This window comes from Phlebotomus papatasi, chromosome 2 (assembly GCF_024763615.1).
Source record: "Phlebotomus papatasi isolate M1 chromosome 2, Ppap_2.1, whole genome shotgun sequence".
Lineage (NCBI taxonomy): Eukaryota > Metazoa > Arthropoda > Insecta > Diptera > Psychodidae > Phlebotomus > Phlebotomus papatasi.
Window position 1 is genome coordinate 11,062,520 of NC_077223.1, and position 27,044 is coordinate 11,089,563.

The following is a 27,044-nucleotide window of genomic DNA, read 5'->3' on the forward strand; positions in this document are numbered from 1 at the left end:
GCTCTTCTTCCTCAAGACATCGTCAGCCTCTTCGATTTCAGGTTCCACTCTACTCCTCGCTCTTGATATTTATTTCAGTATCGTACACACTCTGCTCTCTACCTCATTCCACCTTATCTCGCGCATTCTCGCCTCGCTTTCTTGGGATGAAACATCTTCTACTTTGGCCGTTAGTATGACTATAGCATAAGAATGTTTCGGTTTGGTGAATTTGTCCATGTAGGTGTTTCATGTGACCTTTTGCCGCAACAATTGGCACATCTTGGAAGTATTTTGTCTCTGCTGAAAATATTTGTGCTTAGGGAGTATGACCTTAAAATGGATAGTTCAATGCACCATATTCAGTGATCACTACTCAATAGTGTTGCAAAAATAACAGGTTTTCTGCAAAATAAACTCACGGAAAAAAATATCTTCAGACATTCTTAGAGCACATCCTCCAGTTCATAAAAAACCACCAAGAAGCCATTCAAACGTAACAGTAAAAATTACTAGAATGAGTATAGAATATCAATGAATTTCGGATTTGTTCGTGATACAAATTTTCACCCAGTCACTGGTCAAATATTCCCATGTTTAATTTGGGTAAAAGAGAAATATTTTCGAAAATCTAAATTGTGATATGTCAACAATGTTGGCGCACCTTTTGTACTGCTTCAAAGGTCAATTTTTGAGCAGCATTGAAAGAGAATATACCACCAAACAATTTCTAAAGATATATTTTCTTTTGCGTGTTCGATTGATTGAATGAGATATCAGAACAATTGCTTCAAAATGTCGCTCTATATAGGCAAGATAGGATAATCTTCAAAAATTAGGTGGAGTTTTTGGTGAATACCAAAATGAAATATTAATAATGTTGTCTCACAAAGCTCTTCCAACCATTATAAGTCCTTGTTTATTGAAGACAAAATGTGCTATATCTAGCGATGACGTCTTCCACCTATATCAGCATTTGACGCAAATATTCGATAAATTTTATACCTTTATTACTGTTTGGTAAAATTATATTTAGGGTAAATGTACCAAATTCCAGCCAGCTTGCAATTTCGGCCACATTTTTTGTTCCTCGAATTTCCATAATTTTTTTTGGTTTTTGCATACTCTAGAGATTATATAATGCAAAAAATAACAAAAAAATGTCGTTTCAACGAACAAGATCATCTGATAGAGACATTGGAAAAATTCCGGAAGGGCAAGGAACTATGAGAATGAAGGTGGCCGGAATAGGCCACCAATGCTATGTCTACATTTTTATTCATTTTAAAATGTATTAAAAAAGGACATAGAGAAAATGAAGACGATAGACTGTCTACAAGATTCCAAGCACCACTCCTTATAAAAAAAAATAACAAAAAAAATCAATTTGTATTAAAAATATTACATTTTAAACTTGAGACTTTGGCGCTTGCATGCAACTATGCCGAAATTTGGCACACTTACCCTAAGCATGTTTTAGATTTATTAAACTCAAACGATAAGAATTTGCTTAGGAATTTACTCCAGAAGGGCCAATTGAGTTTATTGGTTCAAATATTTTATTTATTTCTTTTTTTTATCAGATAGAATAATTGAATTAAGATAGAATAACATCTGTCTTAAAGTTACATCTTTATCAGAATTCTTATTAACTATTTTGTGTTTCTATCTTATGTATAAATAATAATTAGTTAAGGAGTTGGCAAAGCGTCCCAGCTTTTTGAAGTGATCGAACTCACGAGAAAGAGCTATGCGTTTATTATCTTTTCACATGCTTTTTGGGTACATACCGCTTTACTACTGATTAAATTGATTGGTAAATTTGAAAAACCATTCTGAAATAAGAAATTGTTTAAGAAAAGTAGATTTTACAATAGCATGAGTAACAAGCATACGAACAGATAAGAAAGTAAATCCGAGAAAGGTAAATCATTTACGGGTATATTACCGATTAAGTCCGATGCAGTTGGATTGGAAATTTCAAGATCTTTCAAAAAAGATCTATATTTAAGCAAATCGGTTGAAAAATGAACCCTCCAACGTGATTAAACTTTGATCTTTAAAATTTCGATATCGAAATGGTTTTCGAACATTAAATGTTCAAAGACGAAATATTTTCCTTGACTACATCTAAAACATATTCGAAAATGAAAGAAATCGTAGGATCTGTTTTCGAAATAAACTAAAAAAAACATGGTTTTGAAAGGGAAGGAGAGGGTGGGGGAAAATTCCCACACATCCTGGTGAGTACTGCTTGTCAGTCTGCAGAGAAAAGATCGTTTAACACGACAAAAGACTACACAAAAAGAAAAAGCATTTCCGCCGTTTGGCTTTGGAGGCTGGTCGTCAACGCTAAGACGGCGGCGGACGCTTGGTATGGGGGGCTAATGTAAAGGCACATGTTGGTAATAAAAATACATACATACATACATACATACATACAAAATGTTGACTTATGATATGATGACCTATAGATAATGTTGACTTATGATATGTCGAAGACTTAAAGTTGATATCTCTTACCCTTTGGTCTCTAGCCGTGTCACAAGTTGAAAAAAGTGGATTATATAACTTCTCCCTCTTTGAGTAAAAATCATTCAAGGAATACATAACAAGTAAAAAATTTTCAGCTACCTAACCATAATTTTCATTGTAAATTTTACATAAACAATGTAATCGTGTGCATTGATACACATTTGTGTAATTTGCACACATTTTGTCTGAAAACTGTGTAATTTTACACGAAATATGTAAGTATATATATATAACTATGTAATCATTCGCCGTTGGTTACACAATTTACCATAACATAAAATTTAAATTAACTTTACAAGAATATTCGTGGTAAAAAAAATCAACGATTATCCTTCTAATCGTTTTTTACTGTGGAAAAAATTAAAACAAAATTGTAGAAAACGTTGAAAAAAGTTTAATTGTCCACTAAAGTACGATTACTATTTTGTGTACAAGTTTTGCCGAAGATTTATCATAATTTTGCATTATTTCTTAAAATATTTTCATATCGTTACGAACCTACTTTGAGGCATGCTCTGCCTAGGGAATGCTGCACGGCGCTCTTTAGGGAATGAGTGCCGTGCATTAGTAGATTTTAAAGTTACCCCTATACTTCATGTGAGTAACACATATTCGTGGCGAAGTAAGTCGAGCATATGTGCTTTCTTAAATTAAGTTTGAGCTTGGTTACATCATCCGCGTTCGAGTGAGCGAGAAGAGAGAGAACATTGCTGCAGCTATAGAATTGAATAGAATCTTCAACAATAGAATTGAATTTTTATCAAAAAGTAACTTACGACTGTTTTGTAAGATAAAAGCTAGATTTTAAAAGTTCCTTACTTCAATGCTACAATAATTAAAAGTGTTATAAAAGTGCAAAGTTTATTCTCAAACTCTACAATATGAAATTTATTTCCTATTCTATTTTAACTTTTAGTTCAAAATTCTCAAAGTAATATATAATTTTTGAAATTCCCCCGCTAAACTGAATACAAGCATATTGAACATAATTCAAGCAGAAGACTTTATGGCTCATCTAAAACAGTCGTTAACACAAACATGCATTCCTGCAATTTTCCCTGAAAATTCACTTTTATGAACTATTCAACTGGAACAGGCGTTTAAGCAATTAAAATTTAAATGGTGAAAGTATTTGCAATAAAAATGCTATCGCACCTTAACATGCTTAAGTGATTAATTTAGTGCTATTATCCTCCAATTCATATAATATTTAGAAGATAAGGTTCACTATTCCCAAGTGTATTGTGGGAGTGAAGTCGTTCTATATAATTCATGGCATTAGATCCCTTGATTTATCGGTGCTTCAGTGTTTTTTTTCTGTTTTTGGATAGGCACCTAAAAATGTTTGATGACCCAAATGGACTCATGTGAAATTTCATCTTCAAATTAGCATCAATTTCACCATCATCAGCTTGTTCCACGGAAATGATGGCCAGAAGAAATTTCGAATTGAAACTTTTAGGGTCACATCCAATAAAATTTCTGCCTTGTTCTCTGCATCTTTTCTTTCAAAGAGGAAATTCTTTGTAGAGAAATAATTGCGCCATCTAGGACAATCAGCCCTGGTTTATGAAGAATTAAAAAAAATACTGCAATGTGCGTTTCTTTTAACGCACACTCTGGGTTAATAACACTTCATCCAATATTGGCGTTTTCCGCCACAATCTTTCCATGATAAAATGAAGAAAGTCAATGATGCGAGGAAAATGGTGTTAATAGAATAGATCACGTCTTGACACAGCTTTGGATGATCTCGTGGAGCAATTTACTGGTTCATATTGCATCCAATTTGAAATTGCTGATTGAGCAATAAATAATGCAATATTTCGTTGGAGGACTAATTTTTTTTTTTTGAGAAATCTCTCCCGAAAATCAACCTTTCAACATTGATTTTTCATTGAATTTCTCAATGTTTTGCCAATGAGAGGGAAATGAGGCGCAAAATTTCTCAGATCAATTAAAAAAAAAACATATACATAAACTTTCACAATTGCTTCTGGTGCAATGACGGAAATCAAAATAAAATGGTAATTTAGATCATTAATGGTGGAGAGATTGCTTCACAATTTTCACAATTTTCTTGTTTGACGAATGACATGGGGACTTTAATATTTTGCGATATTGGCAGATAAAATTATGACCCAAGCAACATATTGTTTTCTAAATTGTTTCGTTGAAATGTCTTTATGTGAAATGATGAAGAACTGTTCAAAATAAATTTTCTTCTGTAAATATTCTTGTCGGAAAATTAAATAAGACTTTTTAGAAGCAGGAATTAAAAAAAAACCTTTATAAGAAAAATTTAAGTCGAGTGATACTTTAAAATTTTTAGTTTTAAAAAAGGTTTGAGTTTCTTGAACACAGTGTTTATATATTTTTTTTTAGGTTTACTTGTAAGATTCTCTCTTTTATCACCAGTTCTCCTTATTTTTAAAAGAAGTGCCAATAATAACAGCTTAATAATTAATGGGCATTTTTCTTAAGAAGGACCATAAGGATTCTATAAAACTATTATAAAATCATAAACTTTTAGGAAGAATTCTTTAAAAGAAATCCTTAAAAGTACCTATGTTTGCTATAATTGTTATTGTACTCCATAGGCGTGCAAGAACTGTTGAAACCGAATAAACGTCAAATGAAACATGTATGTCAATGGCCAAAACGCTACAAGAACAAACTTATTTTGACGTTTATTCGGTTTCAACGGTTCTTGCACACCTCTGTTGTACACGTACAGTAGAGTCTCGCTATAGGCCATCGCTCTATAGTCCACAATTTATCGACCGTTGATTTCAAAACACTGATTTTAAGTTAGGTTATGTTTTTTAGTATGCGAAATTCATAATTATTTTAATATTTTTGGCAAACTTTATTAAGTAGTTGTGATAATTGTGATCCATAATGAAGAGAGCAAAGACAAGTACCACAATCGCAAAGAAAGTGGAAGCCGTCGAGCAATTTCAATACTAAAAATCGTTGATAATTTTAAAAAATTACATGGACTATAGTGCGACCCAAGTGTCAAATTTGAAACCAAATATGGACTATAGCGAGACTCTACTGTATGTTCAAAAAACTTTTCGATATCGAATTTTCGAAGGTCGAGGTTTAACCACTTTGGAGGATCTATTTTTCAACCGATTTGCTTAAAATGGTTTTTTTTTTAAAGGTCTTGAAATTTCCAACCCAACTGCATCGAACTGGTAATGAATCAGTCATATACCCGTAAATTTCTCGGATTTACGGGTAATAATATTTAATATATTTAATATTTTAATACCTACTTTTCTTAAACAAATTCTTATTTCAGAATGGTTTTTTAGATTTATCAATCAATTTAATCGGTAGTAAAGCGGTATGTACCTAAAAAGCATGCAAAAAAATAATACACGGACAGCTCTTTCTTGTGAGTTCAATAACTCTGCAAAGCGAGGACGCTTTTCCATCTTTTTTTTAGAAGAAAGAAACAACCAAGTTATTAAAATTTTTATTATATATTTTTACATATTTAAAGTATACTTAAATAATTTTCTTCAGAAAAAAAAAACAAAATAGCAGAATAATGAGTAGTTCACTGAAGCATCTAGTCGTAGCACTCCCTAATTGGCGGGAAATGTGCAGCTCATAATTCTTGAATAATGTAAAAAAGTCAGTTTTCATATGTGTGGTTAAACCTAGAAAAACCGGAGAAAATCGTCAAATCGAACCTTTTAAGTCAATAAGTTTTTTCTTAATCCTACCCTAGTCCCCGACGAGTGGCCTTCAAAGTTGAGACCAATTTCTTACTTTCACATATAAATGCGTATGGGAATTTTTCTGCACTCGTGATCGTTATGCTAAATATTTAAAAAGTGAGAAGTTTTTCCTTATTATAAGATACCTTTCCGTATGGAGGGATAAATATACTAAATTTTTGTTTAAATAAATTTTTTTTCTTGGAGCACTGTGAGCTGAGTCCGAGATCAATATAGGAATCGGCTTCAAATAGCTCCATATAAAAAGGCCAACTTGCCAGGTGCTTGATCCTACCCTTCTTAAAAATAAAATTTTTATTTTATATTCTTAGATAGTTTATCTATATGAATTTATTCAATAAAAATAAATGAACTTCTCTTGACTTTGCAATTTAGACTCCCCTTTAAGCTAATTGATACAATAACATTTTGTAAAAATATTTGTGAAAAAAACATGTTCAATGTTTTTTAAAAATTATGTTTACAACTGAAAAAGAACAATTTTGTGTTGCTTACTAATATTTTCAAAACACGAATATGATACGATATAAATCAACACCTTCCTAACTAGTTTTCGAAAGCTTGTTTACTGTCTAAAGTCTAAAGAGCATAAACATTTTACATCAACTTGAGACTTCCGCAGTTGATCTTCAAATTGACTTTCGTTCACAATTACTTTTGAATACAATGTTATAAGTTTTTTAAAATCTTTTATGTTTCTGTAAGACTGTCTTTTTGTTTCTTGGGTGACTTTCTGCTGAATTTCAATTGCGGAAGATGTTTGATGTTAGTGCACATTCACAAATCTTCCTGATGCTTTTCAGCTGAAGATGTGTTAAAGAAATCCGTAAAATAATGAACATCTTGCGATAATGACAAAGATTTTTCAAAGGTTTTTAAAAAATTTCCTGTTGCTGCATTTAATGATTTCAAGAAACTTGATGGCCAATCTTCGTTTTTTTTGCCCATTAGGTTTTTTTTATAAGGATCCGATAGCTTTTACATCAATTAACTTTGAGCTTCTTTTCTGTTAATTGATCATTATGCTGATTTGTTGATGAAACCATTGACGTTTTTCAATTTTTTTAATAGATTTAATAGGAAGAAGAGTGGAAGAGAAAGATGAAACTAGGAGAAAAAGGTGTTATGCAATTTGTATGGAAGTTCACAGAAATTGCTATGCATTCACTCTGGGGCAAAATTGATGCGAAAATCCAAACCAATGAAGATGAACAATAATTGTGAAAGAAAGTAAAAGTTGAATGTGTCTATGAGGGAAAGAAAAAATAAAAGTGTTCGTGATAAGAGGTGCAATGAATAGAGAATTGCAAAACACATCGTGAATATGCTGCAACATCTTATCACTCTCAATACTTTCTCACACAGTCTCTATTTTTCCTGTAAAAAAAAAGAAGAAAAAAAACTGTCTATGAGGGAAATTATGACGTGGGAGAGATGGTACATTCTTTAGAAAATGTAGGAGTATACTAGGTTTAAGAGATATTGCAGAGTGCTCGAAATTGAAAGAAGTTTTCAAAGTTCGTTTAAAACCAGTCTGAAAGTGAATGGAAAAGAAGAATCCTTAGAATAGGTATCCTTAAGTTTTCAAGATTTCGTTGAAGCCGAAGGAAGATGATAGGTACATGACCTGAATTGTAAATAGAACATCCATACAGGATCTAATTCTTGGAAATCTTTCTTTCATGTACACAATAGAGAAAATGTACAAAGAAAATTATAAAATGACACAAAAATATTTATATTTCAAATTAAAACGTATGCATAAAACGTTAATAGTTAATAACAGGGGGTTCTGAGATTAACAACATGCACAATTAGCAACATGGAATAATTACACTCGCGTAGGAGATATCATTCGAAATGCAAAAAAATAGTAGAAATAGTCGGAATAAAAAAAACTTTTTAAGATAATGTGAAAATAATGAAATATTTCTTGCCCTAAGTTCTTTAATAAAGTGTTATGATATTCAAAAAATACTATTTTTTATTTTTTAGAAAGTTTTTAATATTCTTAATATAATATCCGGTCAAAACTTCATGGAATCGAAGGCTAAAATTCTGCGCTTGTTTCCACGCTAACACTAGGTGAGACTGGGGCAAAATTAGTCAAGGTTTTGGTCACGACTGGTATTAGATATTGGGATGTTATTGTTTGCCTTACAAGGAATATTGAAGAAACCATAATTTTATCAAAGTAAACACCTCCCTTCCTATTCTTTAAAATATTTATAAGCCTGATACTAACATTTTTTTGTGAATTATGCTCAACGCACAATAACTTTTGTTTGTAAACACATTTTCAGCAATTTTTATGAGAGTGAGCAAGATGACTAGACCTAGATTTCATTCACTCTCACTGATATGTCAAAAACATATTTACAAAACAAAACATATTGTGCGTTGGGTATTATACGTAATGTAAAATTTCATTTGCTGACTAATTTTGCACCAGTCTCTCCTGTAATTCTTGTGAGTAACACAAATGGACGATATGGTAGCAGTGTAATTATTGATGATGAAACTGGCGCAATGTACTTTGAGAGGGACTTTCCGGTGTTCGCCAGTGAAAAAGGGTCACCCTAAGATGAAAACACTTTTTTCGTCATGCCCAAAGTGTTTTCAAAAACGAAAAAAGTGTTTTCATCTTAGGGTGACCCTTTTTCACTGGCGAACACCGGAAAGTCCCTCTCAAAGATATGGTAGCATTACTTTCAACTCAAAATTAGCATAACTGAACGTCTGTCTGAAAGATAAACACATACACTCCCTGAGTTCCAAGTTACCACTTGGCACCTGATCTTCCATTTTTTTTGATTTTTTTTAAAGAAATTTTCTTCAAGGATTATTTTGAAGAAAATGTAAAAACCCACTGGAAAAATCGTGGAATTTATTAGTTTTGAAGAAGAAATGTTTTTAAAGTTTTACTAATAAAGATAACACAAAGTGGTTTCAAATTTATCATCTCCAAAATAGTATACAAATCTCAAAAATTTTAATATTTCAAAATTTCTTGTTAATCTCATTAAGTTACTAATCTCGATATCGTTAATCCCGAGACCTCCTTTAATTTTCCGTAAATCGAAATGATTATAAAATTAAGCACATCTTTATAAAGTTTTAAGTTTTTCACTGAAAATTTAATATAATGCTGTTTAATTCCTCAATTCTGAGATAAAAGACGTTTAGAGATTTAAATTCAATGTTTAGTGTCAAATCAAAGATTTCAAATTCTGCATATTGGGTCACAAAGACTAAAAATAGAATATTTTCTGTACGTTTTTAACATAATTAACAAATTATTTAATTGTAACTCTTACGGCGTTATCACACTTGCACTTTAAAATTTTAATGTGATTCACATTAATTGTCGCTTGTGAGTGTCTAAATATGTTATTTGTGTCTTTGAGTCACTTAATATTTGGGGTTTTTCTATTTATTGATAAAGAAGTGGACTTGGCCTGCAAAAATAAGTTTAAATTTACCTAAAGCATAAATATTTTTCACATTAAAAAATTAAAGAGAAAATCGCATTAATTTTTCGCATTAATGCTATAAATCAATTTGTATCAAATTTTGCGGGCCAAGTCTACCTTTTTATTAACAAATAGATCAAATTTCGAATATAAAATGATTCAAACACACAAATTACACATTTGGACTCTCACCAGCGACAATTAATGTGAATCATATTAAAATTTTAATGTGCAAGTGTGATAACACAGTTAACCATATATAAATACAACTTTTTAACTATATTTTTTAAATTTTCATTTACAAATTTTAAAAATTCACCAGTTGAGACCTAATTTTTGGACACCTCTTTTGAAATAAACTCGGTGAACAAGATTACACAGTAGATTAATTATAAATTTAAAAAAAAATATATTTCCTGTTATCAAATGAGTTAAACTAGTCTTCGAACGAAGGATTTTATATTTCCTTGATCACAACTTATTTTTCAAAACGAAACGTGGTATAAAACACGTCGAAAATGTTAATTTTTGTATAGAATTCTCCCAAAAACCTCTTTTTTTGCAAAAATCATTAGTTCAAGTAGGATGGAATAACCGGCTATCGCCATGTTTAGGAAAAAATTAAATTCATTTAATCATAACTTTTGAATCCTTGTTACAAGATAAGTCAAATTTGACACAAAGTTACTTAGATTTATTGGCTCTAGATACGTGAAAACAATAATCCTAGAACATAACGCTGGACTACTTAAAAAACAGATTTTTATTAATAATGCAAAAATAACCATTTCGTCGCCACTTTTTACCACTTTTCGCCAGTTTTGTAAAATTTGTAACCACTTCTCGCCACCCACTTGAAAAGAACCACACTCGGTTATTTTAGGCAATGCTATGAAAAGAATACATTCACCATTTCTCTTTCCTTGTGATCACTTTATTATTACTCTCTTTAAATGATTTTTCTTCACTTTTATTTGAGAAATCAAATTATGGGGCTTTTGCAGAAAGTAAACAATGCAGATTTGACAACTGAGAATGTACGAAGTGAAGTTAGCGTCGCCTATTGAAAAGATATGGCGACAGGTGGTAAAATCAATTCCAGAATATTACCACTTCTCGCCATGCCTCATTTTTATACAAAAATAATATAAAATGAAATATTAATTGACTAAATACAAATTTTATGTATTCCACAAGTGCAATTAAATATTCAATAGACAAATTATTTACCCAAATAGGTATTTTTGGCCTGATGAAAATTTGACGACACTTAGTACATTTCGTAAGAGATGTTGGATTCGATGCACTTGCTTAAAATATTGCTCTAAAAAGTGATCAAAATCATGAATCCAAAACGAATAATTATTATTTTTCGATTCTATGCGTAGAAGCAGAAACAATACAAAAAGATTGCGACTCATTTATTTCATAAATTGCGAAAAATAGCAATTTCAGTGTAAGTGGCGAGAAGTGGGGCACTGGCGAGAACTGGTGATTCCACCCTACGAGTATAACTCATTTACTAAGAGGATATATTTGTTTTAAAGGTTCTATATAAATCTATTTCGAGTAATCTAGTCTACCGCAAAATAAGTTTTTTCAAAGTGGTCTCCGAAAATGAAGAACCAACGGCTGATTTTTTTAAAAGATTTTCTTTAATAAAAATTTCAGATAAAAGTTAAAATGTTTCACTTCTATATGTTTAAGGTTTGAATTATTAAATAAAATTTTAATTTTGTTGAAAAAAATTAGAGAAAAATGCTGTTTCTTAGTCTTTTTAACCCACATAACTCCTTCTTTGAGTCTAATCGTCTAATGACGCTTCATATACTATAATTTCAATTTTACCTCAAATTTTCTTTGTCACTTAAACATTTGGAAGATTCTCGGGACCAGCTTTAAAATTAAAGAGAGTTAAAGAAGTTGGGCATTTTCATTTCAGCTTCGGTTTTGTTAAGTATATTACATTTTAAGTTGACTTTTAACTTTTAAAAAATCTTGAGAATTTAAAGGCCGATTGAGTGCTGTAACTCTTGAAGATTTAACTCAGAATTAATGTATAAATTTATTTTTATATCCTAGAAGAACCAAGCTTTCTCATTTGGTCTGAGTGAATTCACTTTTTCTTACTAAAATTGATCCAGCATAATTATCAAAACGAATCTTTCTTGGATAAAATAAACAAAAATAGTCAAAATTTCAATTACTCAACACCTGTTACATTCCCATATTGTGGCCCTTGGCAGTAAGTAGTGCGAGTTCATGTAATAAAATCCACAAGATATAGTTTAACATACTTATTGTTATTGTTTCTCCCCGACTTCATGGTGCAATAAATAAGCAGTAGCTTCTGTGAAATAACATTGCGTTTTAACACTAAATGAGTTGTTTTTGGCGATGGTTTCAATGAAATGCCTAAAATGTGACCTCAACAATTACAGTGTCCAGTGATTTAATAGCATTAGGCATCGAGCATAAAATAGTTATTTGACCAGTGAAGAAAAAAAAGTATATAAATAATATTTTTTAAAGAGCCCACAAAATGATGCTTAAATAGGCGAAGGTTAGAATTTTTTTTTGTGTATGAAAGCGTGTGAAGACATGGTGTTTCTTTTTTCATAATTCATATCTGCATTTGAAAAAAATAGTATATTAATTATACAAACTCTCATATTTTTCGTCTCTGGCTGAGACTTGAACAGTATAGCTGAGATATCAACAAGTTCTTCTAATGCGATAAACTGTGGAGAAAAAAATGTTGTTCTCCGGAAGGCAAAGAATTTAATTGGCAGTCGACAGAAGGAGGAAATGAAAAAAGGCTTATCTCTGAAAGAAATACAAGAGCACTTTAGCCTTAATGAAGAGGGTTCTTTACTGTAATTTTTCACACATTTATAGCATTTATATATACTAAGAATAATTGATTTGGTTGGAAGGGTTTAAAATAAGCATAAAAAAATTAAATTTTAGCATTTGATGGGTTTGTATCTACTCTACACAGAAAAAATAATAATAATTAACTTAACTTGACACGATCTTAAGCTTCTGACAATTTATGTATACATTGTGTAATGGTATATTTAACACTTATAAAGGTTTAAAACAGGTGTAAAAACCACACTCCAAGGCATAAACCGGTGTCACTGTATTAAGTTTCACTTCAATCTTTATCTTCTCAATATCTTGTATGAAACCTTTAGTCCTATTTGTACATCGTCTAATCAACTGTACAGACACTGCTTATCACCGAATAGTTTCTAGTGTTTATTTAACACATTTTTTTCATATTTTCAATTATACTAGTCTAATTCTAAATAAGGATATTACAGGTGTTGCAAAATTTGTATGCCACGCTTCTAATTTTTTATTTAAAAATATATATTCTGTCACCTGAATATCTGATAATAACTAAATTTTTAGCAGTGATAAACCTTAGTGTTAGAAGTGACAGATTTCAGTTTATGACCAGAACCAAAACTACTGTAAATCGACTTATTAAATATAAAATAGTATAAAAAACCCATTAGATCTTTGATAATTTGGGAAAACAAAATAGAACTGAAAATAAATAGTCTACTGCCAGGCGATTTCACGACACCAATGCCCTCTATTTTCAGTCAATGAAATTTGCTTAATTTGGGGTAGGCGGGGTAAACTTTAAATGTTAAAATTACCCCAAAATTTTAAGCATATTTTACACTTGTATTTTTTCAGTGTATATACATTTTTTTGTGCTTTTATCTTTCCTTCCAGGGCACCATGGAGACGCATCGAATTGAGGTGGAATGATACAAGAGAAATCAAGATGATTTCTGATTAAATTGGAATATACCTTTCAATTTCCTGGAATTCAAACATATCCCCAAAGCATTTCTCATGCGAGAGAAATTGACAATCTTTCTGCACGAAAAAAATCCTAAAATGACACGGAGAAACTTTTTAAGAAGAAACACATAAAATTATAGTACATCAGCCAAAGACTTACGAAAATAGAACGAACAATACTGACGAACAAAATAGTCACAATAATCAACAGGATTTGCAATCATGAAACTCAAACTGACTACTCCAAAAATGTCCTTTCTCTGGCGTAGACGATCGTCTGTACTGAAGATTGCACTCCTACTGACGGCAGTCTGGTTTACCATTGCCTTCCTGATCTATTCAGAGGACAGACATTCCCGTACGAATCAAATACCCAACAATATTCCAGCACCTCAGCATCTGGTGGATGGACATGGAGAAGAGTTTGAGGAGTTCATTCAGGAGAGTCACAATAACATTCATCCACCAGTCCGTGTGATAAAAAATAGTAATTCCCTTATTAAGAGTAGCAGTAGTCAACGGAGGAGTAGCTCCTCAAACTACAAATTCAATGCACAACAGCAAAATGGTGATGATGGTGAGTTAACTATCAATTATTGCAATTAAAATGTTGCCAGGTTCAAGCGAAACATTAATGGACAATACGAGGATTCCAATTTCCGATAAAGCTAGGAATACAAATTTATCTTAAGCAGACTTCGAATAATTTGTGCTCAATTAAATTTGTCATCGCATATTGATTTATTAATTATTTATTCAACACTCTAATTAAGTGCTAATCCTATATTAAAATATTTATTGTTTCGTGAACATAAACATTTCGATTATATCAGTAGAGTTTTTTCACTATCGTATAATTGCAGCAAATTTCATTATCATAACATAACTGCTTGAACTCCACGGAGAGATCAGTATTATGACCAAAGCACAATAACTTTTGTTTTGTAAATATGTTTTTGACTTTTCAGCTAGAGTGAAAGAGATCTAATTCTAGTCATCTCGCTCACTCTCGTAGGAAATTTTAAAACCATGTTTACAAACAATAGTTATTGTGCGCTGGGCATTATAATCCCTATATTTTTTCATCCCTCCAAAATTTCCACCTTCAACCCCCCGAAGACCACTTTTCTCAAGAAATCTTCGCGTTTCAGACGATTTCTGAGAAATGTCGTCACGCTGTTTGTCCGTCTGTCCGTCCGGCTGTCACCAGCTTTAGAGGCCAAACGGTTAGGGATAGCGAATTGGGACCTAAGGGGAACCCCCCATAAGTCGACCCAAGGATCGTTAACATGCCTCCAAAGTACATCCAAAATACCGTTGAAATATTCTTAATAACGGTTATTCAAGGTCAAAGGTTAAAAATGCATTAGAGAGCGCATTTATCAGGCGAATGGGGTTATGTTTGAGCTCGTTGGAAAGGTCTTGGAATTTTCGAAAAAACTGAACCGGTTCTAGTCGGTTTTGAATCGGTAATGAACAAATTCACAATAGATAACTAATTTTTATCTGAAAATTAATTCTATTACTTTTAAAACTATTTTGGGGGATCTTTTGAGTGATTTATGAATCAGTTCAAATCGGTTGGGAACCGGTAAACGGTAAATGATGCGAAAGCACTTTAGCGGTATAGCATCTAAGTCGCGAGTTCGAGCATTCCGCAAAGCCTGGGATGCTTTGCCACCCCTTTTGGATATATTTTAGAGATTACTCAGGCCAACATTTGACCATGTATGAAAATACCGTTGAATAATTCCTAATAACGGATTTTCAAAGTCAAAGGTTAAAAAAATGCTCTAGAGAGCGCATTTATCAGGCGAATGGGGTCATGTTTGAGCTCGTTGGAAAGGTCTTGGAATTTTCGACAAAACAGAACCAGTTCTAGTCGGTTTTGAACCGGTTCATAACCGATAACTAATTTTTATTCGAAAACGGGGATCTCAGTGGCACTATAGGCAAGACCGTTGGTTCTTTGGCGTATAGATCCGCGGCTTGACTCACAGTGTTGTGAGTTCGAGTCCCGCCCGGTGCAAAGATCTAAATGTCTAGAAAAAGACATTTTCACTGTGATATAACGTCACAAAAATGCACCGCATCTGCTTAAAAACACTCCGGGAATATGGAAGAAGCATCCACATTACGAGAAAGGCTTCCCTGGGTGATCTACGATCAGAAGATTCTTTCAACACGGGATATGCGACAACCTGATTGAATTGTAACAAATATATCCCGATATGATTAATAACAATAATTCGAAATGCAATAATATTAGGGTAAAGTGTATAATTTGGAATTCGCCGGTACAAGTTGGGCATGGCTTTTTTCTTAATAAATACAGTATAAAATTTGTTTTTAAGCACAAGGAACCACATTATAAAACTAAAGCATTAAAAATATACAAATAAAAATGAAGTACTAAATTTATCAAGACGAAAAGCCCTGTCCAAATTGTACCATTGTCCAACTTGTACCACTGTCCATTTTGTACCACTTTACCCTAGTCCTGCCTAAGTGTGAACATAAAAAAAACATCATACATTGGATAAAAAGATTGTGAAAAGCTCTAAAATTCGTGAAAACGCAGCTTTTTCTTAGCTTGAGATTCAAAGAAAGATCTAACACTTATAAAGAAATCCTTGATATTTTCTTTGTTATCCTGATTGTTCGTTACACTGAATTTTAATGTATTTTTTGGGGGTGCAGGAAAAGGTGTTTTAGCAGCTCCGGCTGACATTTCACCAGATGCACCAGGTGAAATGGGTCGTCCTGTTGTCCTGCCAACAAATATGTCCAGCGAAATGAAGAAGTCAGTTGATGACGGATGGCTGAAGAATGCCTTCAATCAATATGCATCTGATTTAATATCAGTTCATCGAACACTTCCAGATCCAAGAGATCAATGGTCAGTCCCCTCATGAGATTTTCTGTTTTTTACGACGACATTACAAGCGTTAATTACTTTAATCTGCAGGTGCAAAGACCCCGGCAGATATGGCAATAATCTTCCAGCAACAGCCGTGATAATATGCTTCCACAATGAGGCTTGGTCGGTGCTTCTGAGGACAGTGCACTCAGTTCTAGACAGGTCTCCAGATCATCTCATACAGGAAATTATTCTAGTCGATGATTATTCGGATATGCGTGAGTTAATTGGTTATTTATCTCTGCAGTACTCTGCAGAAAATTAATTATTTGATCATTTGCCACAGCTCACACGAAGAAACAGCTAGAGGACTACTTTCTGCCATATCCCAAAGTCAAGATAATCAGAGCACAGAAGCGCGAAGGATTGATCCGGGCCAGACTCCTTGGAGCAAGTCATACAGATGCACCAGTACTAACATACCTGGATTCCCATTGTGAATGTGCTCCGGGTGAGTGATGTTGACACATTTTCCGGCAAAAATATTTACATATATACGGCAAATCTCTCTGATACTTCCCCAAATTCACCTCATCCGGCACAGAATATGCAAATAGCTAATGAATTATAAATTTATTTAAATGACAGCTTTGGGAATGGATAAAAATGGCAAAGTTTAGTGTTATGTCCTTCACTTGTTGCATTTTTTAAACGATTTCTACCCCCAAATAAATTGTTTAATTTTTATTGAATATTTTTAACACTTCCCATAAACCCCAATCAGGAAAGTTTTATTAAACTGCCAAAATTTTATTTAAAACGTAATTGCATTGGGAAAAATATTGCCAAAAACATCGAAATTATAGGAGAAAAAAGAGTCATATTAATTTTGTGATATATTAAATTAAATTTTCATTATTTATTTCCTGCTTCATTTTTTTTAATCTCTATTGAAATCGATTTATATAATAGAATTTCAGCATTTTAGTATTGCATTTTTTTGTCGTTTTTTTTTGTTAAAAATAAACTTATTAGATTAGAGGGTTCTTTAAGGACCTCAAATCTAAAAAAATCCATCCACTGCGGTCAAGCTTATATCCTAGCCACACTTACGACTTAAACCGAGAGACGGCTTAACGTTTATTATATTCAAAATATTGAACATATTACATTTGCATCAGTTTCTAACTAATCCGTCTCTTAGCTTAATGGCCTCTACACATTGGGAGCAATTTCTGTCAAAAATTGCTTTTTTGAAGGAAATTCCTTGCAGCGTTGTAGGGGGAAACGTCAAATTTCTGTCAAAAACACAATTTTTGACGAAAATTGCTCACAATGTGTAGACGCCTTAAGCCGAAAAACGGCTTAATAGTTGGAAACTAATGGGAATTTAATCAAATCATTATTTTGACTATAACCAGGTTAAGTCGTCTCTCGGCTTAAGTCGTAAGTGTGTCTCGAGAATTAGACTTCTGTTCCATAAACCTCAAAATAATAATAATCTAATATAATATAATCTTCAGCAGTCCTTTTGATTTATGCCAAGTACATAAATATGATAAAAGCATAAGAGATATTTTTTTTCAATGAACTACAAAATGTCCTTCTCTTAACCAAGAAAATGCAATTTTTAGATTTGCAATTTCTAAACGGGGGAATTTGGAGTCGAAATCTCCATTTCGAAGTAAACATCCTTCTTCGAAAGCTCTATTTGTGTTCGAATTATTCGGACATTGAAATTGTTGTAATAATCAGCTCTTATTATTTATCAGGAGATTATTTTCATAGAAATTTAGGATTCATTTCCTAGGACAGTCGTTAAGTGTTCGATGTAGTATTTTCTTCCCAATTACTATTGTTGTGTTGTTGTTCTAAAGTGCTTCTGAATTATCAACCTTTCTTTGTGTTGGTTCCTATCTTAGCTATTTTCCCCAGTTTCCACCTAAGACTAGTCATCATCTAAAACCACCAAATAGTCGTGACAGGAACCAAAGTAAAAACAGTAAAGTGCTAAAACAAACACCTTCATTTTTTAATTGAAATGTCACTTTCAATTTTAAGTAAACTTTACAAAAACTAAACAAATTTTAACGAAAAGAACCTTGTGACACTTTTTACGTTAGTAATTATTGACATACAGTCATACGATATGGGGTAAGCTTTCAATTTGTCGAAAACACCATGTGACTGCACTTCAAAGTTCAAAATGTTTCAAAATGAAATAAAAAATCTACCATACTTTCTATATTAGCTAGGACACACTCAAAGAAATTGTAATACAGTGTGAAAAGTATGTCTTCACTTTCTTGCATGAATCTCTTAAAACTCTGGGCGTTTAACAATGAGTTAGCACAATGTTCCAAAGAGAAACCAGGGAGGGGAATTCTGTAACGCTCTGGCAATGCCATATGACAAATTGGGTTTGAATCTCAGGAGAACTTTTTCGAAAATGCGATTCTGTAGCCGCGGCATTGCCATTTCAGCTCACGTGACATTGTCAGAAGTCACATATTTGAGATTTCTGGCAATCAAAATGACAATGAATGTTGTTAAACAAATCAACCAAGACAGACTGTATTTGCATAATATCACTAAGTAATGGATATTTCATTAAAAAATCAGTGAATTGCATTTTCGAACTCATATGACATGACAAAAGAAAAGCTCCATTGGCATAGTCAGGGTTCGAACTCACGCATGACAATGCCACGAAAATTACAGAATTCCCTTACAGGGGTGATATGATAACATATTTTCGATACTATCGACTGTCGATTCTGAAAAATCTAAACGATAGCACGACGTTTTGTAACTAATATAGATATTTATCAACAGTCACATTCTTTTAAGAATGTCACAATGAATGGGCCAATAATGTTCAAAGCCCAAAAAATGTATCGATATCGATACTAACGATTCGATAGTGTCGAAAAGTCCACCCCAGGTCTTCTCGCAAACGAGATTTTCGGAAAATTCACTATTAATTTTTCTTACATAGGAATGGGGTATCCAGTACCATACCCCGTGAAATCAAGTGCAATGAAGTTCATTGAATGTAATTCGAATACATTCACAGTGATATAAACGGGATTCGAACTTCGAACTTCGAATCTGGAACAATTGCATCATAAAGTGATTACTCTATTACTAAAAGCATTGAGCATTATAAAAAGCATTATAAAAATTTAATAACTTAATCTCCTTCATCTTAAACATTAAAAAAAATATATTTCGTAAAATTTTTTATAAATGTTTGTTAATTCCCCCTGGGGACATACGAAATGCCCGTAAATAGTATGACTTAGTAACAAATTAGTAAAAGGTTGTCCTTTTTCATAAACGTTGTTCGTAAAAAAGATAACTTAACTAGCATTTTTGTTCTTTTACAAACATTTGCTCGCAAATAAACAGAAAAATGTTCGTAAAATTTTGTCATTTGTTCGTAGGGTTTTGCTAGATGAACAAAATTACGAATAAAGTGTAAAAGTTAAAATTTTTACAAATTTTTAGTGTGTTTTTGTGTAGTCGTATTTTTTTCTATGCAGATAGAAGACACCGAATTTTCGAATTTTCGGCTTAGCTATGGAACTTTACTTAAATCTAAAATTAGAGAAAAGATATTCAAATAACATTTTAAATAATTCCCGTAGGGTAAATTAAGCTAATTCAAAACCTGTTCTAAATGGAAACTTTTCGCTACTCCAAATGGAAACATCATTTTTTTCCATGATAAATACAGTATTAAATTTTTATTAATATATTTTCTACACATCAGTCTCATTATTTAGTTAATTTTGCTTCAAATAAAACGAGAATCCGAAGAAATTAAAAGTGTACCTCTCCACCATCGAATTTTTCATCGATCGACCATGTTTTCCAATGAAAAACACAATAAGGTGACTGTTGTTTATTCGTTTTTTCTTACATTTATGTAATATTTCTGGATAATTTTAGTTAAATTAAGTGCTAATCTTTATTAATTACCGGTACGTGAAGTTTTCAAATGAAATAATAACCTATTTCATGAATAAAAAGGGGTTTTCTGAACTATCTGCAAATGCTTCAATAGGAAACACCAGAATTATAATATTTTTTAGAGATTTTCTTATGTTGTCTCAGATGGGAAAGGAGAACAGACCAGAAATAAGAACAAATCCTACTTTGGAATCCTAATTTGGAAGCCTTTCGTCGCACTTTTACTTTCACTGTTTGTCTCCAATTAGGAAATTTTCCTTGTCTCCATTTGGATTAATTTGTTTCCAATAGAAGCATTTTACACTTGTGTATTTTTCTTGTGTTTAACAAGTTTTCCAATTATATTTAAAGAATTTTCACTAAACAGTAACATTCTAGAAGACTCAATGAGCAAATTTATGTAATTTTCATCAGAAAAAAATTAACTTAATGTATTGAATCTTCTGTCAAAGTTAAAGCGTCTGGAAATGGTTTTGAATTAGGACATTTACCCTACTTCGAATAGTAATTTTGAATCAAGAATAATATTAAAAAATGTTTTTTTTTATTAATTTACGATTGGTTTTGAGTGAAACACCAAAAATAGATGAAATTCTTCAGAATTTCTACAAGAAAACACTTCAATAACTTCAATAAACAAAATGGTTTTACAAATCTGTTGTTTCCTAAACGTTAATTACTTGGTAAACAATTTTTGATCACCATAAGAAGAGACATAAAATGTCGCATTGTGTTTTATTATGTTATTTTGGGTAATGAACACAAAAGTTACATTATCATTGCAAACTTTCTGTTTACTTCCATTTTGATTAAATAACAATGTTTTCTACTAAATGTTGCCATGAACTTGAAGTGAAATCCATTTGCTCTGTCTTCAAGGGATTCCAGGAATTGCAATCCGTCTCTCAAGAATCCCACTTAAATTTAATTGAGGCAGTAAACTGAATGCAGAAAAAAAATTATGCCAGAATGATTAGCCATGAGCTAAGTGAACATCAAGTCATAATGGTGCTTCTCTTCTTTATTTTTTTTTCATCTCTGTAGGATGGCTTGAGCCACTCCTCGATCGCATCGCGAGAAATTCCACGACTGTTGTGTGTCCCGTTATTGATGTGATTGACGACACCACGATGGAGTTCCACTGGAGAGATTCTGGCGGCGTGAATGTTGGTGGGTTCGATTGGAATTTACAATTTAATTGGCACGCCGTTCCTGAGCACGAGAAAAAGAGGCATAAGGTGAGAGGGGATGATGTGCATGATTTTCATTCATGATCTCTCAATTGACGATGCTATTTTTTTCCATTGCAGAACTCCGCCGAACCTGTTTGGTCACCCACAATGGCCGGTGGTCTCTTCTCCATTGACCGGAAATTCTTTGAGCGCTTGGGAACCTACGATTCTGGCTTTGACATCTGGGGTGGGGAGAATCTGGAGCTGTCATTTAAAACATGGATGTGCGGTGGAACTCTCGAAATTGTCCCATGCTCCCATGTTGGTCATATCTTCCGAAAAAGATCTCCGTACAAGGTAAGTTCTTCCGGAAAATCACTTCGAAACCTTTTATAAATATTATTCGAACTTAGAATATTTCGATTTTTCGAAATTTACCCCTTTGGCGTCTACGGGGGGATTTCGAAATGCACCCCACTGTGCTATGCATCGGTGAGTCTCGGGAAATCTCCCTTAGTGGTTCATTCCTGAGATAAATTTTCTCCACCATCTGTTATAAATTCTCCAAGTGTGCTCTAACTAAAATAGATAGTCTGGAAGACTTTCTATTTTATTTCGAAACGTTTCAAACGTCAATCACACAGTGTTTTACAATCAAGGAATTTGTTAAAGAGTGGTAAAGTTAATATTTATACCTGATGACAAACACTTTATATGAAAAAGGAGATGCAGCATCCATCCCCATCTTCTATATCAAAACCGCAGGATTTTATGCCAATATTGTTGCTAAATTAAGGAAATATCCTAAGTTTTCATTTTTCTATAAATCAACTTTATTCTATTTAGGGTAGAATAACCGGCTATCGCCATGTTTAGGAAAAATTAAATTCATTTAATCATAACTTTTGAATCCTTGTTACAAGACAAGTCAAATTTGACACAAAGTTACTTAGATGTATTGGCTCTAGATACGTGAAAACAATAATCCTAGAACATAACGCTGGACTACTTAAAAAACAGATTTTTATTAATAATGCAAAAATAACCAATTCGTCGCCACTTTTTACCACTTTTCGCCAGTTTTGTAAAATTTGTAACCACTTCTCGCCACCCACTTGAAAAGAACCACACTCGGTTATTTTAGGCAATGCTATGAAAAGAATACATTCACCATTTCTCTTTCCTTGTGATCACTTTATTATTACTCTCTTTAAATGATTTTTCTTCACTTTTATTTGAGAAATCAAATTATGGGGCTTTTGCAGAAAGTAAACAATGCAGATTTGACAACTGAGAATGTACGAAGTGAAGTTAGCGTCGCCTATTGAAAAGATATGGCGACAGGTGGTAAAATCAATTCCAGAATATTACCACTTCTCGCCATGCCTCATTTTTATACAAAAATAATATAAAATGAAATATTAATTGACTAAATACAAATTTTATGTATTCCACAAGTGCAATTAAATATTCAATAGACAAATTATTTACCCAAATAGGTATTTTTGGCCTGATGAAAATTTGACGACACTTAGTACATTTGGTAAGAGATGTTGGATTCGATGCACTTGCTTAAAATATTGCTCTAAAAAGTGATCAAAATCGTGAATCCAAAACGAATTATTATTATTTTTCGATTCTATGCGTAGAAGCAGAAACAATACAAAAAAATTGCGACTCATTTATTTCATAAATTGCGGAAAATAGCGATTTCAATGTAAGTGGCGAGAAGTGGGGCACTGGCGAGAACTGGTGATTCCACCCTAACTTGTCTTTATTTCTTTTCAAGGATATGTATTTAACAATTCAACCATATTCTAATGAAGATTAAACAATACATTAAGAAGAGTGATCGATACTGTGTTCCTATTTCATCAGCTTTTCGAATCTTGATAATTTTGAAAATAGTTTACGAGAAAAACCTCTCTTGAAAAACAAAAAAAAATTATTTAAAATCGCTTGAAATGTCAAAATATTCGAAAATAAACAAATGGAGCTTTTGAAGAGGGAGATTTTAAGCGCCAAAAGATAGGCAAAAATGCACCGGTCTAAAGCTCGGTGGGGGAACTTTGTTTCAAAATGGCGGTTTCGAAATAAAATCCCTCCGTTTAGATACTCCATTTCTGTGCTTTGCACCAGAAGTGGTTCATTGCTAAGATAAAATTCTCCTGTTGGTTTATAATCCCCTAAAGTGTGTCTCGACTAAAATAGAAAGACAAGCAGACTTTGTATATTCCAAATTTTTAAATTGTAAAATTCTTTTAATGGAATATTCCTATTTTATTTGAAAAACTGAAATGACCTTGCTATGCGAACTTTAGAAGAAAGAGGAAGTGGTGTTACCTATATACATATTTTGCAATTTCGTTTTTATTGTCTATTGCAATTGCTGAGGTATAAAAATTCGAAATGAAATGCCTCTGTAACCCAATTTCAGTGGCGTTCGGGAGTTAATGTCCTGAAACGCAATTCCGTGCGCCTGGCTGAAGTGTGGCTGGATGACTATGCACAGTATTACTATCAGAGAATTGGTAATGACAAGGGAGACTTTGGGGATGTGTCGTCGCGAAAGAAATTGCGACAGGATCTCAACTGTAAATCCTTCAAGTGGTACCTTGACAATATTTATCCGGAAATTTTCATCCCAGGAGAAGCTGTTGCATCAGGCGAGGTAAATTGCAGTTATTTTATTGCCTTCATGTCACTTTGTACTACATATTTCCGCTGAATTTTTCACGGAGAGAAAATCCATTTTCGCAGAAATTTTTTACAAGCATTTCGTGTCAAAAGTTTGGCTCTATTTTGGCGAGGAATAACATATTACCCTAGAGGGAATATGACATTGCTAATGGGAAAATTCATAAGATATTTATTTAAAAAACAATGAATTATGCACGGAAATATTATGATCTTTTGATAGTGAGTTGAGGGAACTGATTATGTTAATGTCGATGGTGTTTTTTTTTTTGCGAATTATTAAAAACTTCGATATTGTTTTTTATCAGATATCGAGAAGATAGTAAGAATAATATGGCGTTATTATTCTTGATCGGTGAATTACTATTTCAGTCAGTATAAATCAAATGTGACCAGTAAATAAATTCGACTTAAAGATTTTCAGTTATTAGTGGGCACTGGTCCCGGAATAGCCAGAAACGAGAGTAAGCGTATTTTGTCGATACTGATATAGTATTAACCCATTCCTTACCATTGTATTATACATCATACGCAAATTGAGTGATTTTAGATGATTTATTTTTGGGCAATTTTTATCTGAATTGCTGTCGGGAATGGATTTTTAGTAACTTTAGTTATTCAATTACTTGAAAAAAATAGTCCGACAGAAATGAAAATACATTTTGTTATTATTTTCTTGTTTCGCGGAAGGTCAAGCAAAATTTTTACTCAAAATAGCGGACGGAAAATACGACATCCCGTCGAATTTGTTAAAATTGGCCTCTTTCCTCTTTCCTGATTTGAATTCTAGTTCCCAATTGGTGTTCTTGGATAGCCACTCTATCTAAAGCAATAGAGTTTGTAATGAATTAATGCACAGAATTCAAATTCAGTGACCGTTAAGACGTGACAGAGACTCCCCACGCCCCCATATGAGATAAAAAATTTTTCCTTTCAAAAAATTCATCTATTAATCTGTAGGAAACTAATCCCAAAATATGAACATTCTATGAACATATATGAACATTCTCAAGTATTTCTGGTACATTGACTGAATGGATTAAAAAATTGCCAGAACCCAGGACGATAAACGCTGGGTGTTCTTGTAAAAAAAGCTTTTATTCTTCCGAAAAATCGCTATTTTGTCAACGAATTATGCAAGAACGGCCAAAGCGATCTTGATGAAAAATCAAGAAATCCAATGAAAAATAAAAAGGGGAAACCCTTCTCCTGAACATTTTTTAGCACATGACTGTTCTAAAGTGCTTCTGTATGATCGACTTTTCTTTGTGTTGGTTTCTGTCACGACTTTTTTGGTGGTTTTGGAACATGGATTTGGAAAAACAGTCAAGACAAGAACCAACCCAAAAAAAAGTCGATAATGCAGAAGCACATGAGAAAAGTCATGTGCTAAAAAATGTTTAGAATAAAGATTTCCCCTTTCATTTTTTTAGAAAGTTAATCTTAAATCGCCAAAAGGGATACTACCTTACATTTTATCACTCAAAATAGAGCCAAATCTCATCTTTGACATTTTAACTAAATATTTTCACCATGTAAATGCATGATGTTATGAATTTAGATCCGCAATCAGGCATTTGGAGGCAGGACATGCCTGGATTCTCCGGCCAGAAAGAAGGACTTGAAGAAGGCCGTTGGTCTCTATCCATGTCACAATCAGGGTGGCAATCAGGTTGAAAATTTTCCTTGTTTTTCTCTCTTCGTTATTTGTCTTTTTGGTTGCAAGAAAAAAAACCACAAAACTCTCATCATACTTCCCCACAGTGTCGCGTTAAGAGTATTGCGCATCAAAAAGAAAAAAAATAATAATAAATCCTTCTGGATGAAGGTTATGACAGGCAAAAAGGAAGAAGTGTTGATTGATTCTGAAGTGAGGAAATTGGATTATTTTGTAGATATCGAACACCTGGAGCAATCTCTGTCTCGATTCTGCAGCAAATCCAGAGGACATGCATGTGCCAATCAATTTGTGGCCTTGTCATCGACAAGGTGGAAATCAGGTACAGGATGTCATACCAAAGATTTTACTGCAACACCAGTTTTATAATGGGGGCAAAAAATAAGAAATCTGTCGAGATTGAGCGACTTTTCTAGTGAACAGGAAACATTCGCCTCTCAAAAACTAACAATTTTTCTTCCCATTTTACTGCTTCAATTTTCTTTTCTATAACACTAGCAGACAAGTTTTATGGCGCAGAAATAAAAGTGGGCAAGTTTGAATATTTAGTCAACTTTATTAACGAATATAGCAATATTTCTTCTTTTTTTTTTTAAATTCTAGTTTGTAAAGTAAATTAATGTTTAATTTTTCCGTTTAGTTGTAAAAAAAATTTAAAGTAATGAACTGAAAATACAATAACGGTTTTCTCAAGGTTAAAGCGGTCAAATGTGGAAAACGTATTTCTCAACCGATTGGGGATCAGTTTGAATCCTCTCGTTCAGTAATAACCTTCCCGATTTGAGAACTCTCTCCGGTTGAGGTTTTTCCTTTACCGATTCGAAAGTATATCAGAGAGAACTTACCTAAAAAACCGTTGGAAGTTCGAACGTTTAAACCGGCGAGTTACACAAAAGTTAGTAAGTTCATGAAATGGACATTTATCTTAATAAAATTGCAATTAAAACGTTCTGTCATCCTGAAATTCCACAAAACTACACAAAATTCACTTTTTGCAGCAAAATTTTGCACACTGTTGTTGACATTGTTGACGATTTAAGTGTCAAGAATATCGAAATTCGAAATGGCAGAACATCAGTGCTAAAGCGGCGGGTA

At 32.8% G+C, this 27,044-nt stretch overlaps 1 protein-coding gene across 1 annotated transcript in view; it reads left to right on the forward strand.

The window, feature by feature from the left end:
• The window catches only part of LOC129803767 (putative polypeptide N-acetylgalactosaminyltransferase 9), a 46,652-nt gene that overhangs the window by 7,755 nt on the left and 11,853 nt on the right, over window positions 1–27,044 (forward strand). The window contains exons 2-9 of the mRNA XM_055850548.1: window positions 13,496–14,144; window positions 16,268–16,466; window positions 16,536–16,705; window positions 16,774–16,938; window positions 21,447–21,640; window positions 21,713–21,931; window positions 24,012–24,245; window positions 25,833–25,943. Coding sequence (XP_055706523.1) covers window positions 13,790–14,144; window positions 16,268–16,466; window positions 16,536–16,705; window positions 16,774–16,938; window positions 21,447–21,640; window positions 21,713–21,931; window positions 24,012–24,245; window positions 25,833–25,943 — 1,647 coding nt within the window. The 5' untranslated portion in view covers window positions 13,496–13,789. The remainder of the gene's footprint in view (window positions 1–13,495; window positions 14,145–16,267; window positions 16,467–16,535; window positions 16,706–16,773; window positions 16,939–21,446; window positions 21,641–21,712; window positions 21,932–24,011; window positions 24,246–25,832; window positions 25,944–27,044) is intronic.